At 38.0% G+C, this 15791-nt stretch overlaps 1 protein-coding gene across 3 annotated transcripts in view; it reads left to right on the forward strand.

Moving 5' to 3' along the window:
• The window catches only part of LOC149219119 (uncharacterized), a 289169-nt gene that overhangs the window by 205801 nt on the left and 67577 nt on the right, over window positions 1-15791 (forward strand). For all 3 annotated transcript variants that reach the window (XM_089384274.1, XM_089384275.1, XM_089384276.1), the window contains 3 exons: window positions 7934-8118; window positions 8231-8385; window positions 11672-11730. In XM_089384274.1, the coding sequence (XP_089240400.1) occupies window positions 7934-8118; window positions 8231-8385; window positions 11672-11730 (399 nt within the window). The remainder of the gene's footprint in view (window positions 1-7933; window positions 8119-8230; window positions 8386-11671; window positions 11731-15791) is intronic.

Genomic DNA, 15791 nt, shown 5'->3' on the forward strand with positions numbered 1-15791 from the left:
GGTAGTGCTGACTAAGGCGGAGAAGGAAGTGGAGGACGATGAGGATTGTGCCATGAGTGCTCATGTACCTCTAGAAAAGAGGTGGGGTGACATCGAGCTGTAGTCAGCAAGACTATAAGAGATGTGGGGTAGGATCCTTGAGGTACCCAAACTCTTGGATCATATCTAGCTACGGGAGCCCCGAGAGATAGTAGTAGGATGGTGGATGTCGATAGAAGCAAGATGCAGATGGAGCGACAGAACAGTGCTAGAGTGCAGGGATCTGTAGTAGTGCAGAGAGGGTTGTAGCAGTGCGAGAGGCACAGAGGAGGTTGCAGCAGTGCAGAAATGCATAAAGGTGTTTGCAGCAGTGCGGGAGGCATAGAGTTGTTGCAGCAACATAGAGATAGTAGAGGGAGCATAGGATAGTAGCAGAGAGAGCTTCAACATTAGGGGGGATTCTAGCCTAACAAGGATGTCAGTAGTTGGGTAGACCAATTACCATCGTCTCAGTAACTGAGTTGCAGTGCAATAGTAGCAGTGGTAGTGTTATGTGCAGCACATTGCAGCATGATGAGAGAGGGCTACAGTGCAGATGCAGTGTTGGGAGGGACCAGCAACAGTGCAGATGCAGAGAGAGCTGTAGTACAAATGTAGCAGTGGCAGTGGTAGAGCCATGGGCAACATTATAGGAGGCAATAATGCAGTTGATGTTGGGCAGCAAGGCCAAACATCAGCACAGGTACCAGTGCTCGATAATCAGGGTAATGTTTAGTGGTGGAGCATTACTAGAGCACATTCCTCGCTAGGACGGAGTGTTGATTTGGGGTAGCATTGGATGTGATTTAGCCATGAAAATTGGTGGAGAGGCTTAAGAACATGAGATCTCGAAGGCCCATAAATAGTTTAGGGAATTTCCACCCGGTTAGAGAGATATTAAAATAATTAATATTTATAATGGGTTCCTAAGTCTAAACTTAGGAAAATAAAATTATTGATGGTAAACTGGTTGAAAAGGTCCTAAATGACATGGATCAAGCCAAATCTAATCTTAGCCGTTGATTAGAGATTTAATCTCGGTCATTGAACACTCGATAAAAAAGTATAAGAGGAGGTTCGAGGGTCAGTTGGAGATACACCAAGTTGATCAGTCAGTTCGATTTTCTGCAACGGGGTTTGTTGAGAGAAATCGAACTAGTGATCAGAGTTACAGTGAGGGGCAGTGAGTGCAAGCAGAGAGGTAGAGATAGTGCTGGGAGACCAGCGCAAAGGTAGAGATAGTGCCGGGAGACCAACGCAAAGGTAGAGAGGCAGACGCAGAACCAGCAGGAGCCACACAGAGGGCCAAAGTGACTGCGCAGAGGGCCAGAGGGCCTGCATGGGTGATGCAGAGGACCAAAGAGCCAGCGCAGAGCATCTCTAGGTTGACGCAGAGGCCAGACGAGCTAACGTAGAGCCTCAAAGAGGCGTTGGAGAGACTTTCGTGGAGTAGACTTGTTGAATATCTGCTTCCAAAGAGAGGTATTACTTCCATATTGATTTCTTTGTCGAGTGAGCCAGTTTGGCACCCAATTGTACTCAAGAAAAGCTACTTAATAATAAAACCTTTAGAACTGCTACCCCGATTTTCCCAAGTTGGGTTTTTTCGGGGACAATTGTCCAAAAATAACGGTGTCCCTTGTGCGTTTGTCTATTTCTTTCAGTTGATGATCTGTAGATGGTTGAGACTGCATTTGTGTTTATTTCAGTATTTATATGGTTAAATAACTTGTTCAATAATTAAACAAGTAGGTGAAATAAACCAGATAGTGCGGGAAAATTTATAATAGGTTAGACTTAGAAATTTCAACATCGTACCTCTCTGTTGACTCTCTCAGAGAGAGATTTCCTTGGAATCTCTGCTTTCTCTGCAAGGATTGCACAATCCCTTCAAGGGGTTTCGAATTATTGCCAAATGCATCTATTGGCCTCTCTGCTCAATGTTGGATCTACTCTTCCCGTTTCAAAATCAATCCTCTAATACTATGTGAAAATTCCTACTCCAAGGAACCCCTACTGCAACAAAACTGAATTTACTTATCTACTTGATTTTAATATACATTATCAAGTTATTTTCTGAATATTGAAGTAAATTAATTCTGGAGCTTACACTACTTTAAATTTGATTAATCAAACAAAAAATTGAGCAAAGAACAAGATACATAGGACACAGTTAATTTGGGACAAAATAGTCCCCGGAAAAACCCAATGTTGGAAAACCAATGCAACAACTCTGAGGGTTTTCTATTATTAAGCGGTAGTTCTGAATACAATGTTGGATGCCCTCTCGACAATCTAGTGACAGAGAAAAATATAATGGCGGAAAACTCAGTGAGATTACCTCACTTCACCTGGTAGTTTCCAGCTGATTTGGTAGCAGAACTGGCTAACCCCGAGTATCTCTGTGTTGGCACTGTGTAGGCCCTATCAATTCTACATGCTCTGCGTCAGCTTCTGCACTGTCAATTCTACCTCTGGAACTTTTGCGTCAACCTCTCCCGGCTGTTCCGACAGTTCCCCGACAATTTTTGGCTTTCTGCGTGAGGGCAACTTCACTTCTGCGCTGGCCCTTCTGGCTCTGCTTTAGGCTTGCGTGGGCCTAGATTGGCCCAACGTTAGACCCTCTAGATGTTGCGTTGCCTCTAGTAGTGGCTCTCCGCCTCTCTGCCCAATGGCCGAGATTAGTCTCTAATCAATGGCTAAGATTTAAAATTGACTTGATCCACCTTCTATATCATTCTCAACAATATTTTTATTAATATCCATTAATACTTTAATTTTCCTAAGTTTAGACTTTGGAACCCCATTAAAATTATTAATTATTTTAATAAAATACAATCTGGGTGGAATTTGACCAAACGGTTTCTGGGTTCTTTAGAACTCACGTGCCTTAGCCTCTCCACCAATTTTCATGGCTAGAGCACATCCGATGCTACCAAAAACTAAGACTCCTTGCCTAGGATAAATGATTTGCTAGATCAGTTGCAACAAGCAAAATACCTCACCAAGCTGAACTTAAAGTTTGGATATCATTAGGTTCAAGTCAAAGAAGAAGATACTTGGAAGATTGCCTTCAAAATCAGGCAAGGTTTGTATGAGTGGTTAGTCATGCCATTTGGTCAATGTAATGCACTAGCTATGTTTATGAGATTAATGAATGATGTACTACGCCCTTTTATAGATTCATTTGTTATTGTTTATTGGAATGATATATTGGTATACGTTGCTACCTGGGAGGAGTGCATCTCACATTTTATGTAGGTGTTGAAAACATTAGAGAAGCACCAACTACTAGCAAATCTCAAGAAGTGTGAGTTTGCACAATAGTCTTTGGTGTATCTGGGGTATGTGATAGGTGGAGGAGAGTTGAAGATAGATCTTGCCAAGATGGAGGCCATCATGAAATGGCCAATGCCTATTAATGTTTCTAATGTTAGGAGTTTCATTGGGGCAACACAATACTTGAGGAAATTCATAGCCTCATTTTCAGTGGTAGAAACACTGCTCCATGCCATAACAACAAGTGGCAAGAGTTTCTAGTGGGGAAAGGGTTAGCAGAGGGCTTTTGAGGAGCTAAAGAAGAAAATCAGTCAAGCACTAGTTCTAGCATTACCAAACTTGCAACAACCATTTGAAGTGGAGATAAATGCGAGTGGGTATGCTATGGGAGTGGTCTTGATGCATGTAGGAAGGCCTGTAGATTACCATTATGAAGTACTTCATGGGGCAGTTCTTAACTACCCTACCTACGACAAGGAGCTCTATGCCCTGGTGTAAGTTGTGAAGAAGTGGAAGCACTTGCAGGCCAAGAGTAAGCTACAACATACTAGTCATTACAAGTGGATGGGGTTTCTATAATAGTTTCATTTGGTGATCAATTACAAGAAGGGCAACACAAACAAGTTGGCTGACATGCTTCCAAGGGCACCCACATTGGGGACCCTTATGCACATGGAGCCATTCACCCATGATGCATATAGAGAGGCATATTCAGAGGAGGAGGACTTCAAAGAGGTGTTTCAACAGTTGCAGAGTCAGAGTCATGTGCATGATGACGACAACACCATTGACTACCATCTCCAGGATGGATTACTCTACAGGATGGATAAGCTTATGTGTTTCGAAAGGTGAGGGATTGCAGTTGATTAGAGAGGCTCACACCTCCAAGGTTGTAGGGCACTTTGGTGTAGGGAAGACTGTGGCCAACTTGTTGAGATATGTGTATTGGCGCAAGATGCAAGAGTAGGTAGCTAGGTTCATAAGAGGATGCATGCTTTGTTCTACCAACAAGCCTAGCAACAAGAAACATGGTTTACCTATACCCACTCGTCTTTCGGAAAGAATTTCCATGGAGTTTGTGGAAGGTTTACAAAGAATTAGGAAGGGACATGACTCCCTGTTCTTGGTAGTTGACAGGTTCAACAAGATGTGTGTTCTGATGCCCTGTAAAAAGGCCATCAATGGGTAAGAAGAAGTGAACTTATTCTTTGGACAGGTCTGGGTGCACTTTGGGATACCAAGGAGCATTGTTTCAAAAAGGGATACAAGATTTCTCAGTGCATTTTGGACTACATTGTGGGAGAAGATGGACACGAAGTTGAAGAGATCCTACAATATTCTATCCACAGACATATGGGCAGACAAAAGTAGTTAGTAGGATTTTGGTGCAACTTTTGAGGGGATAAAATTTGAAGCATTTGAAGGTCGGGGATGAAAATCTGATATATATACAACATTCTTACATCAGAGAAGTCCATACTTCTATACAAAAGGCCCCACTTGAAACTTGTTTTTGATATTTGTTGCCTTCACCCTTGGATATTGCATATGGACAACAAGGAGTGAGGGAAGACCTTAAAGGAGATGCCTTGAGGGTTGGAAAATTTGTAGAAAAGATCAGGCATATCCATATACTGGTACAAGAGTGGGAGATATAGTATGTCTGCAGTTGAACAAGGAGAGGCTACAGGGTCCTGGTAAGAAAATCAATGCTCTGAGGTATGGCCCCTTTTAGATACCAAAAAATGTGGGTGATAATGCCTATCAACTCAGTTTACCACCATATTTGCACATTTACTCAGTTGTGAATGTAGAGAATTTGAAACTTTATGAGCCTTCCATGTTAGATCAAGAAAAGGAACATGTCCTACCTTTTGTGGAGGATTTGGCACCAGATGCTCAGGTAGAGTTGACAGAAGATACAATTTTGCAGAAGAGTTCCAAAACTACAAGACGGGTAGCGCGACGTTTGGCAGAATGGTATGCCAGAGTGAAGTTGGGGGAAAAATTTCCTGACCTCATTTGGTAGAAGCTTCTCGGGACCAAAATCCTCCCAAAATGGGGAGGTGTGATTCAGATTGGATCATTATATGTTTGTCATCCATCTCGATGCTTTTAAAGTGGAAAAGGTTGAGGAATCAACTCATGGGACCGTTTTTACTGGCGGAACCCAGTTTGGCAAAACAATGTCTGAAATCTTCAGAGTGTTTGATGCATCAAACGACGTTTTTTTTGGGTAAAACTTTGCCGCTTTAGTGCCACATCATTTTTTCTTATTCTACACACAAATACCTTTCCAACGACGGAAGAATCACGCCAATCGGAGTTCATATGCGAAAGTTACGCCACTTAGAAGTTGTCCTTCATGTTTCACCATGATAATTTGAGAGGATGCCACGTTAGCCCCCATTATTCATGGAAAATGGGCTAGCCACGTGATTACGATGTAGAAGACTCTAGAAGACTCTGGTTAAGAGTTAAGGTAGTCAAACCTAACCACTAGCAAACTATCGGGCTGTGTTATAACTGGACCACTAGTAGACTATTGGGCTGTGTTATAACTGTACTTCTAGGAAGAAAAGGGATTCCATTCTTTTGAGTGCATTTGTTCCATAACTGAGCAAAAATAGCCAAGAGGGATAGGAGGAGGAGCACACAGAGAGGATTTGTGCATTGTAGCAACCCATGGGCCGCGTACCATACTTCTTTGTACTTGTAGCCATATTTCCATTCAGAGAAAGAGCGCAGAGCGACCTCACCTTCCAGCTGGGTTTTTCCCCCGAAAGGGTTTCTCAGAGCATATTTTGTGTCAAATGTGTCTGTGTGTTGAGCTTTTATTTTTCTGTTCTCTATTTTCTACATAATTTTAATTCGCATGCATGCGCTATTAACAATAAATCTACAGGTCCAGAAATAAAATTGCAGTAGTGTAGAACTTCATATTTTAAATATATTTTATCAGATCTGTCATGACGAACTGTCCAATAGAATATCCACGACAGTTTATGGATTTTCACCCGAAAAGGTTTCCCAGAGCATATCTTGTGTTAAATGTGTGTATGTGTGTGAGCTTTTATTTTGCCGTTTTTTATTTTCTGCATAATTTTAATTCGCATGCATGCACTATTAACAATAAATCTATAGATCCAGAAATCTAATAAAACTGTAATAGTGTAGAACTTCCTATTTAAAATATATTTTATCAGATCTGTTGTGAGGAATTGTCCAGTGGAATATCCACGACAGTTTACGGATCAACAAGTGTTATCTATTTTGAGCAATCCTTATTTATTTCAAGTATCATTTGATTGAACATTTATTTCATTCTCAAGCATTTTTCAAGTTCTTATACTTTGTAAGTTATCATTTACCATTTACTTTGAAGGCACTTATCTCTTGTGGCATGTTTAGTATTTACTACAAATTTTTCTTTCAAAGCTTTTCTTTTCAAGATCATTATCTTTACTTGGAATATCTGTTTAGTATGTACTTATATCATTGCACTGGTGTCAGTTTGATTATCTTGCAATATTCATTCTTGTTTATGTATATGCTCATGTATGTGCTTTAATGTTATAATAGTGAATTTTATCTTGATCATTATTAGTAACTCCTAGAACTTAAATTAATTAGTTGAGCCTTAGATATCTTTTAGGGGCCAGCCCCCTTGGCTTCGCTAGGAGTAAGCCTAGATGGAAGAGTTGAGAATTGAGTGACAGCCCCAACTCGAGACTTGCCCCAATGCCACACCGAGTCGAGTTAAATATTTTCTCTTTGACAATCCCAGGTGTGGATAAAGGTAGCAACAAGCCTCATTGATTAGCAATCATGTATTTTGTTGTTGATATACATTGCACTTGGAGCCATTTTGAATTTTTTTTGATATATTCACTCTTACATGTTATATGCATGATTTTGCTTCACATATTTTGTCCCTAATGGTTTGGAATCTGTAAAATATGTTTTTATTTATTTATTTATCAAGATCTAAGTATTTTATGGATTTTCTAGTAAATCAAATCATTGAAATCAGATTGGCCAGAGTTTGTGTCAGAGTCTGAGTTGCCCCTTGACTGAGTCTAACGGGTTCAACCACCCCTTATAGATCTTGAGTTACTTCATCATCTGTTTCTTGCCAGTGGAAATATGACCTCCTTTCTTCTGTATGGTTAGGGTGATTGCTTACAGAGGCTCAAACACTTTGACTAGCTGCTCTGCGTTTTTGTAATCATGAATCATAGCAAGATTTCTAGCAGTGATAAAAGTGCCCAAGGATCATGTTATTAAATTGCCCATAAAAGTGCGGCATCATTGACAATATTTGCTCTCATAAGTATTTCTGTTTTAAATATTTGCTTCAATATCTGTAGATTGTTACCATCAGCTAAAAAATTGAGTACTTTGATCTTGTATATTTAATACTGAATATGCACTAGAAGATATCATCATCATTGGTACAATTTCTAATGAATTGCGTTGAAAATGAAAAACTATGATATGCTGGAGACTACCTACTGTGATGTTTTTTGGTTTTGGTTTTTCAACTCAATATTATTGGATCTGGTTCAATGAGTTTGTGGGGGGGGGGGGCAGTTATGTAGATACTAATATCTGATGTTTGTGGTGGTGTGATCAGGGAACTCCACTTCAAAATACATTAGCAGAGTTATTTGCATTGCTTCATTTCCTGGATCCATCTGAAATTCCAGATCCAGAATCTGCAGCTTGTGCATTTTCAGAAATTGGCACCAACTCTGATGAACTTGATAGTGCAAAAAGTGTGGAAAATATATCACGAATTCATGAACTATTGCAGCCAAGGTGTAGTGTGAGATTATTCATTTTGAAGTTCATAAATTGGGGGGAGTATTTGATTGGAAATAATGAACAATAACATGACTTTGATTTTTGATTATCTGTTGACGTCCTGCAGAATGTTGAGAAGGCTCAAATCTGAGGTGCTCCGGGATATGATACCTGGGAAACGATTAGTGGAAGTGCCATGTGCACTTGCCATCCCTCAGCGACGTTTGTATGTGAACCTCTTAAAAAAGAACTACAAGGAGTTGAACAAAGGCGTTCGCAATGGTATGAAGTTTATACCATTTACTTGTTGGGACATTAGAACCTAAAATAGGACTTCTGAATAATGTTACACCGATATGCAGTCTCTGTTATTTTGCATTTGTTCTTTGACATCATATGAGATGTAATTCAGGAAAACTGTACTAGTCAAAGTAATCCATTAATGCCTAATTTTTCTAGTAATGTTGCTTCTCCTTGGTACTATTCTTGTGACAACATCTTTGGGCTTTTCTTCCTTTTCTTGTATAAACATATCACTAGGGAAATAAAAAAGAGAGGGATGAATTACTGCTATCTTGCTGAGGGAGAATAATAGTAAATTTAGAATCTTTCAGCGAGGTGATGTTCGTTACTCGACTATTATTTGAAATTGTATCTCTGTATTGTCATGGCAAGAATTGTTGTAACTGAAAATTAAGCTGAGAATAAAACAGAACACAAATCTAGTATAAAGCAAGTCAATTAGCATGCTTGGTTTTACTGTCTATCCTATGCCAATGTGTTTGGTGTGGGTGGGGGGTTGCACACCTTTGGGATGGTTAGAGTGCTCAGATGACGATAAGCATTTGTACCTGCATGTTAGCATACCAGCTTCTGGACATGAGCAAAAGCTTTAGGAAAAATATGTATTTTTCTATTTGCATTAACCAACATTTAGGGTCTATGAAACAAATGGCCGTCTCTGTAAGAGTTTTTTTTCCTTCTATTTCTTGTCCACAATGATTATTTTAAAATAAATCCCATTCTCAATATGTTCTCCTCATTTTTGCAGCTGTGTTGAAAACCACGACAAATATGGATGTATGCATTCTGTAAAGAGATTATATTCATATTTCAGTCTTCAGCTGAGGAAGGTTATTGAATTGGAATTCTTTCAAACATGTAGTACCTAATCTGAGCCACTACTATCTAATTATCTGGCCTAAGTTGTCAAAGTAAAATCATTTAAGAGCTTTTCTATATTTACCTTACTTGTTATTTCCATTATTCTTAATCTCTATTTGCTGTCTTTTTTCTTAAACATCGCTGCAAATAGCAGGTTGGAAGGCTCCATTACATTGCTATTCTCATACCTTTTTTTCCATTTGTCTTGTTGCAACAGCTTAGTTCTCAACTACGCAAATGCCAGTTCTTTATTAGTACTAGTAATGTTCAAGGTCTCAATAAAATTTGCATTGGAAGAAGGAAAGCTTTACAGAGTATAACGACCATATCTTCTTTTTCCATTGCCCTCTCAATTGCATTTATCTGTAATGCCCTTGATCTTTAACAAATGATCTCTCAAAGAATTGGGCTTCTCCCTCTACCTCTGTTTGAGGTTTCATGCATCTTTTAGTAGATTCTCCACATGACAAATGCATCATTACCATCTGAACTTGAAGAAGCATCTCAAGTGCTATCAAGAGCTTGATTAATATCATAGCCTCTAGATTCTTTGCATCATAAATCAATTGGGAATCCGCATTGCTCTTACTTCAAACTTCTTTTTCCAATACAAGTCTGTTTAGGTGTTTAGTTAGGTGGACAATAAAGGTCAAATACTTGCAGTATTATACAAGGAATGTAACACTGTCTAGAACAATTGAAGATTCTCAAACGAACAGTTTTAAATCTTCAAATCCTGCAGATATGAACTTCCCATGACAATGCATGTCCTATTTCAAATTGGAAAGGATATAATTGTTTCATAGATGTTACAAAGCTTGAAAACTTGTGAATACATGAATCCCCTTACACATTTGGAGTAAATAGTTTTTCAGTGAAGAAACTCAAATGGCGGTGAATGTTCTCTAAGGATGTCATGGGTAGCAATTTTCACATTGACTACATATCACCATATATTTATGTTCCCGTAGCCCATTGAAGGGAAACATTTACTTGTTTTTCTGTCCTGAGCTATGAAACTGGATTCGTCCCCCAGGCCCTACGTGTCCCGAATCCGGCGAATCGGACACGATTCAGGTGGATTCGTGTCCGATCGGGATACTTCGAATCTGGAACGTGTCCCAATTTTCGGACATGAATCCGGAAATCAAGAACCTGCGCAGCGCTATAAAGGCGTATTTCCCCATTCTATTTGCACATTCACTTGTTTAGTTTGCTGTGGGTGTTTGGGAGCAAGGAGAAAAGGGTGTGGGAGCATTTTCAAGGAGATTCAAGCAACAGGTAAGTGCTAGAGCCTGTCAGATTTGATGATGGTGATACTATAGAGGGGTCATCCTCCACACCAGCAGATGCAGAGGAGGAGGATGCGGCAGAGGAGAGCAGTGGTGACCATGATGATGAGGACAGTGATACTGATTTTGATGATGACTATGAGGATTGATGACTCATGAGTCATGAGCTACCTACTGCCTTGAGGCTTGTATACTTGTAGTTGTTTTGTATTTGCTATTTCTATTTTCCATTGGCATTGCACTACCTATGTAAACAGTAACACATTTTGATTTTGATGACTTAATGAGAAAACTACAATATCTTTATCTTACTATCTTGTCTTTCTCCTATTGGATCATTGATGAATTGAATATGTATTATAAATTTATAATTTATCATTTATCATTTATGTCACAATTGTATTTGTAATTTTGTATGCATAATGTTACTTTGTAAAACTTACATCTAGATGAAGATCTATGTTTGAATCAATGAATTTGTGTAAGAAATATCTAATTTTTAATATATATATATATATATATATATATATATATATATATATAGATATATTTAATAAAATAATATATAATGTATTCAAACGTGTCCTGTTCCGAGGAGTCAACGTGTCCATATCCGACACTCGAATCCCTGTATCCGTCGAATCACAAATCCCTGTGTCAGGTGACTTAGGTTCTGAGCAAGAACCATGTATCAGCATGGCAAGCATGTACACTGTTTGCTGAATCTATGTGAAGAAAAATCAATCTTGCTCAATCATAATAAATCTAGTCTATGTTTCAAAAGCTCTGTAGGATCTTGTTGCTGTTTTGTTTGCGTCAATTTGTTATTCTTTTGCTCACATCCATATGATGAGATCAGAAGGTCCTTTTGGATTCAAGGTCTTTCATGTCTTGCTTTGAATAAGCAACCAAAATGGAGCCTCCAATTGCATTCAAGTCAGTTCCGAAATAATTTATTGTTTAGTGAAGACTGATAATATTGATTTTTCTGATGCATTCTTAATTATCAGTTATTATTTATAATTTTTTAAGATATATTATATAGGGATTCATATATCTTTTAATGGTGGATAGTTTCAAGAGTCTGAATGTTTTTGTTTTTTTAAATGCAGGGCATAAGAGAAGTCTAAATAGCCTTTTAGTGGACTTGAAGATGTGTTGTAATCATCCAGTAAGTCATCAAGTTTTGAATGGAGTTTGTTTTGTGTCATGAAATATAAGCAAATCTGAAGTGATTTCTTCTTTTTATTTCCTTGCAATTCTTGTATCCTCAACCTGTAACAATTTGATGTTTACATGTACATTTTATTTCATTAAAGATTTGAACAGATGGCTGCACAGTTTCAGTTACTCCATGTTTACAGAGATAGGTTCAGAATGTAATGGTCAAAGAGATGGCTTGTTGTCGGGAGTGACATATTCTAATAAAGGGTTCAAGTACGATGGTGCTATAGTATGCTACTAAAAGATTGCACCCCTCCCTCTGTTCCATTTCAATTAAAGAAACATGTATGAAATGCCCATGAAAATGCTAGAAACATTTCTAGAAACATGCTAGAAAAATGCCCATGAAGAATTTCCCCTTCAATTTTCTGAGTTTTCAGCGTGTCATTTTGTCAAACAGTTTGCATGCCATTAACTGTAGGTGTTTTGTTTGTACAAATTAATTCAAATAAACATATACAGTGGTCACTAGATGCCAAGAGAATGCTTCAAAACAGCAGTATATTATTTTTTCTAAACCTAGCAATATACATGCCACTAAAATTATTCTGCTACAGCCATGAACTTAAGAATACACAGTCCATTCATTCACTTTGACAGCAGAGATAACAGTGCTTAAAATACTAGAAAAACCTGCTGCATGGTCCAGCAAAATAGTCTTCAATATATCAGTCACTTTTTTGATGAAAGTCAGCCCTAATTATTGAATGCAGGCCCAGGCAAGAAACCCCAGAATGACAGTGTGACCCCTGTTCTGTTCTCCATTGGGAACCTTATTAGGCGACGGCTCAACTTCCTTATGTCTCCTGAGCGGATGGTGGCATTACAAGAAATATGTCTGGGATTTGTGGCAGTGGTTTCTATATTGAAGGGTTATAACTTATGTTTGTTCATTTTTTTAACATGTTTTTGTCAAATGGTATGGATCCAACTTGTTATTGATTGATTTAGTGGTTTTGCGACAATGTCCTCTCGAGGCTCCAGGCTGGTACCACATAGGATAAGTGCTCACTGTTACCTTGTCACAAATTCCCTCTCTTTAAGCTCAATTCCTGGTGAAGACTGTGGGTGGGTTCCTTAACATACACAAGAAAGTTCACCCAAGGTGAGTAGAGTAGTGCCTAATATTGATGTCTAAGGTGATGGTAGGAATTAATTATCTAATTTACTGATTTGGATTAAATTTAAATGCAGACCAACAAGCAAATTTCACTATGAGTGAGTGAAAAATACCCTTACCAAGTACAAGATGAATCTGTTGTTTTACACATAGATAAATGGTTGGAAGTGGACAAATATCTTGCTGTTCTGTACTTTTCAGACCTGCAAAATAGGCAAAGGCATAGAAAACCAGCAAGCAAATATACCCTTTAAGGTTACCCACAAGTATAGTAACAATCTAGTAGATCAATAGATCTGTGGTTAGGAATGCTTGGACGGCAAAGTAATGATAATTTTTACTTTATAAAAACTAAAGAGATGCTTTGGTATAAAATATGGAATAAAACAAATGGTTACTAGTGATAAATACTTACTTGGTCAAGCCCTTTGTAAGAAAAAAATTGTCAGATCTGTAGAAGATTGATTGTAATAAACTGTATTTCTGTAAAATCTCTTGAAATATGTAATTTAAATGCAGAAAACAGAGGGTAAAGTATTCTTAAACAAAGAAGATATCTAAATTTAGACACCCCAAGGATCAACAAGCTTTTACAATAAAATTTAATCCAGGTTAGAAGATTACTTATTGTATTTTCTATTGTTACGAAAATAAGAAACAAAAAGATCTGAATGATTTTTATAGATGATTGTTGTAGTGAGGCTTATCTTGGCCTTTCTTTTACCTTCTAGAGCCCCGGATCACAATCACAACCCTCTCTCTTTGTCAATTATGTAATGTGGACTAGAGAATGGAATTAGAGTCCAGGAGACTATCACACACCGGTCTAGTCTTGAATAGTTGTACAAGCCTTTGAGTCCCATTGGAAATATTTCTCTTGTGGAGAAGCCTGCGACTACTATGCCAACAATGGCACCCAAGTGAAATTTTACCCTTACTGAAGGAAAACCTTGTATAAGGATTTGTCTCGCTTTTGGGTTTGATTATCACCTAATACCAACAAATAATGAGATGCGTTATAGCATCTTGATCTCTAATTCTACGTGACTCATTGCCCTTCAATAGGGCAACTCAGTAACTCGGAAATAATTCTCTATTCTATCAAACACTATTACAACAGGCTAAGAGGAAAAAACCTAGAAGAATTGATCCACAAATATGGCAATTGAAAATAAAATTTCACATTAAAATGGCATAATGTTGTCACAACCTTGGGTATAGGGCTTAGCCTTATATAATTTTATTTGTAACGACTTGTTAACTACTAGTAAATCCTTCTCCCAAAATAATAATATTTGACTTGTCATCCACAAATTCAGAGACTAAGTACTTGAGAAAGCAAATATTTTTGAAAAATCACTCACTAGGAGGTCGATTTGATTGAAAGAGTCTATAGCTAGCTTAGAAGCTGCAAAGCTCCACTTTTTGACTTTGAATATGCCTTGATTTGACTTATAGGAATCCAACGATTTGTGTAAAAGGCTTCGACATGCGGCTTGTAGAAGATATGGCCCATGAAGAAAGTGCTATGACTGCCTAGTAATGTAGTTGATTGACTTGGAATATTGTTAGGGAGTCAAAAGAGGTGCAATGTCTCCCTTCTAGATACTCAACGGCTCGCTTAATAACAAAACTAGCTTGACCTAATGTGTGGCTTGAATGACTCTGACTAACCCTTGTCATTATTAAAAGTGGAGCATTTAATTTAATGAAGCTAATGTTGGGGTTTGGAAGGTCAACTTGTTGGCAGTATACAGTGGTATTGAGAGGGCGGGGGGTGAGGGAGGGTGAGTGAATCGGTATCACATACATTTAAATTCTTCTCACTTTTAATCTTAAAACTGAAATCTCATCACATAACCAATCATCAACACAATGTTGCTGCTATGTATTCGGCTTTAGTTGTAGAAAGAGAAATTGATGGTTGCTTTCTACTTGACCAAGACACAAGACAATCCACTGGTGTTTTTTTGTCATCAATGCTACCTGCCCAATCAACATCTTGTGTATGCTGTCAATGTGAAATATGTACATTTAGGATACCAAATAACAAAATCAAGTGTGCCCTTTAAGTATTGAAATATCATCTTTACTGCTCGGCGGCTCACATATATGATTCCTTTGACGCTGATTGAAATCTTGCAGCCATTCCTACTGCCTGCATAATATTTCGCCTTGAAGCTGTCAAGTATAGCAAACTCCCAATCATAGACCTGTAAAGAGTTGAATTGACTTAAGAAGATTGATCATCCTTACTTAACTTGCATTCGATAATCATATGGTTACTAGCTGGTGCACATTCTTCCATTCAAAACTGCTTGAACATCTTCTTTTACATTCTTCTCAATTTTAATCTTAAAACTGAAATCTCATCACATAATCAATCATCAACACAATGTTGCTGCTATGTATTCGGCTTCAGTTGTAGAAAGAGAAATTAATGGTTTCTTTTTGCTTGACCAAGACACAAGAATATCCACTTGTGTTTTTTTGTCATCAATGCTACCTGCCCAATCAACATGTTGTGTATGCTATCAATGTGAAATATGTACATTTAGGATACCATAGAACAAAATCAAGTGTGCCCTTTAAGTATTGAAATATCATCTTCACTGCTCGGTGGCTCACATATATACAAGTTTACGTGAAAGGTCTGTCTGATGTCCATGGAGGTAACCAACATGGGCAGGACAACATTAACAACTCATACAAAACATTTTCATTAATATATATGTATTAAAACAAATGAATGAGTTCAAGTGTTAAACACAGGTTAAAGCAACATGTATGACGAGTGTTCAAGATTAGTTTTACAAACAATTACAACACGTGTAATTGTTAGCAAGCTTCTTAATCAAGCGAAGTTCCAAGACACATCAATACACCAT

Source organism: Pinus tabuliformis, chromosome Q (assembly GCF_031772625.1).
Source record: "Pinus tabuliformis cultivar Carrire ecotype Pingquan chromosome Q, CPIR1, whole genome shotgun sequence".
In the NCBI taxonomy this organism is placed as follows: domain Eukaryota; kingdom Viridiplantae; phylum Streptophyta; class Pinopsida; order Pinales; family Pinaceae; genus Pinus; species Pinus tabuliformis.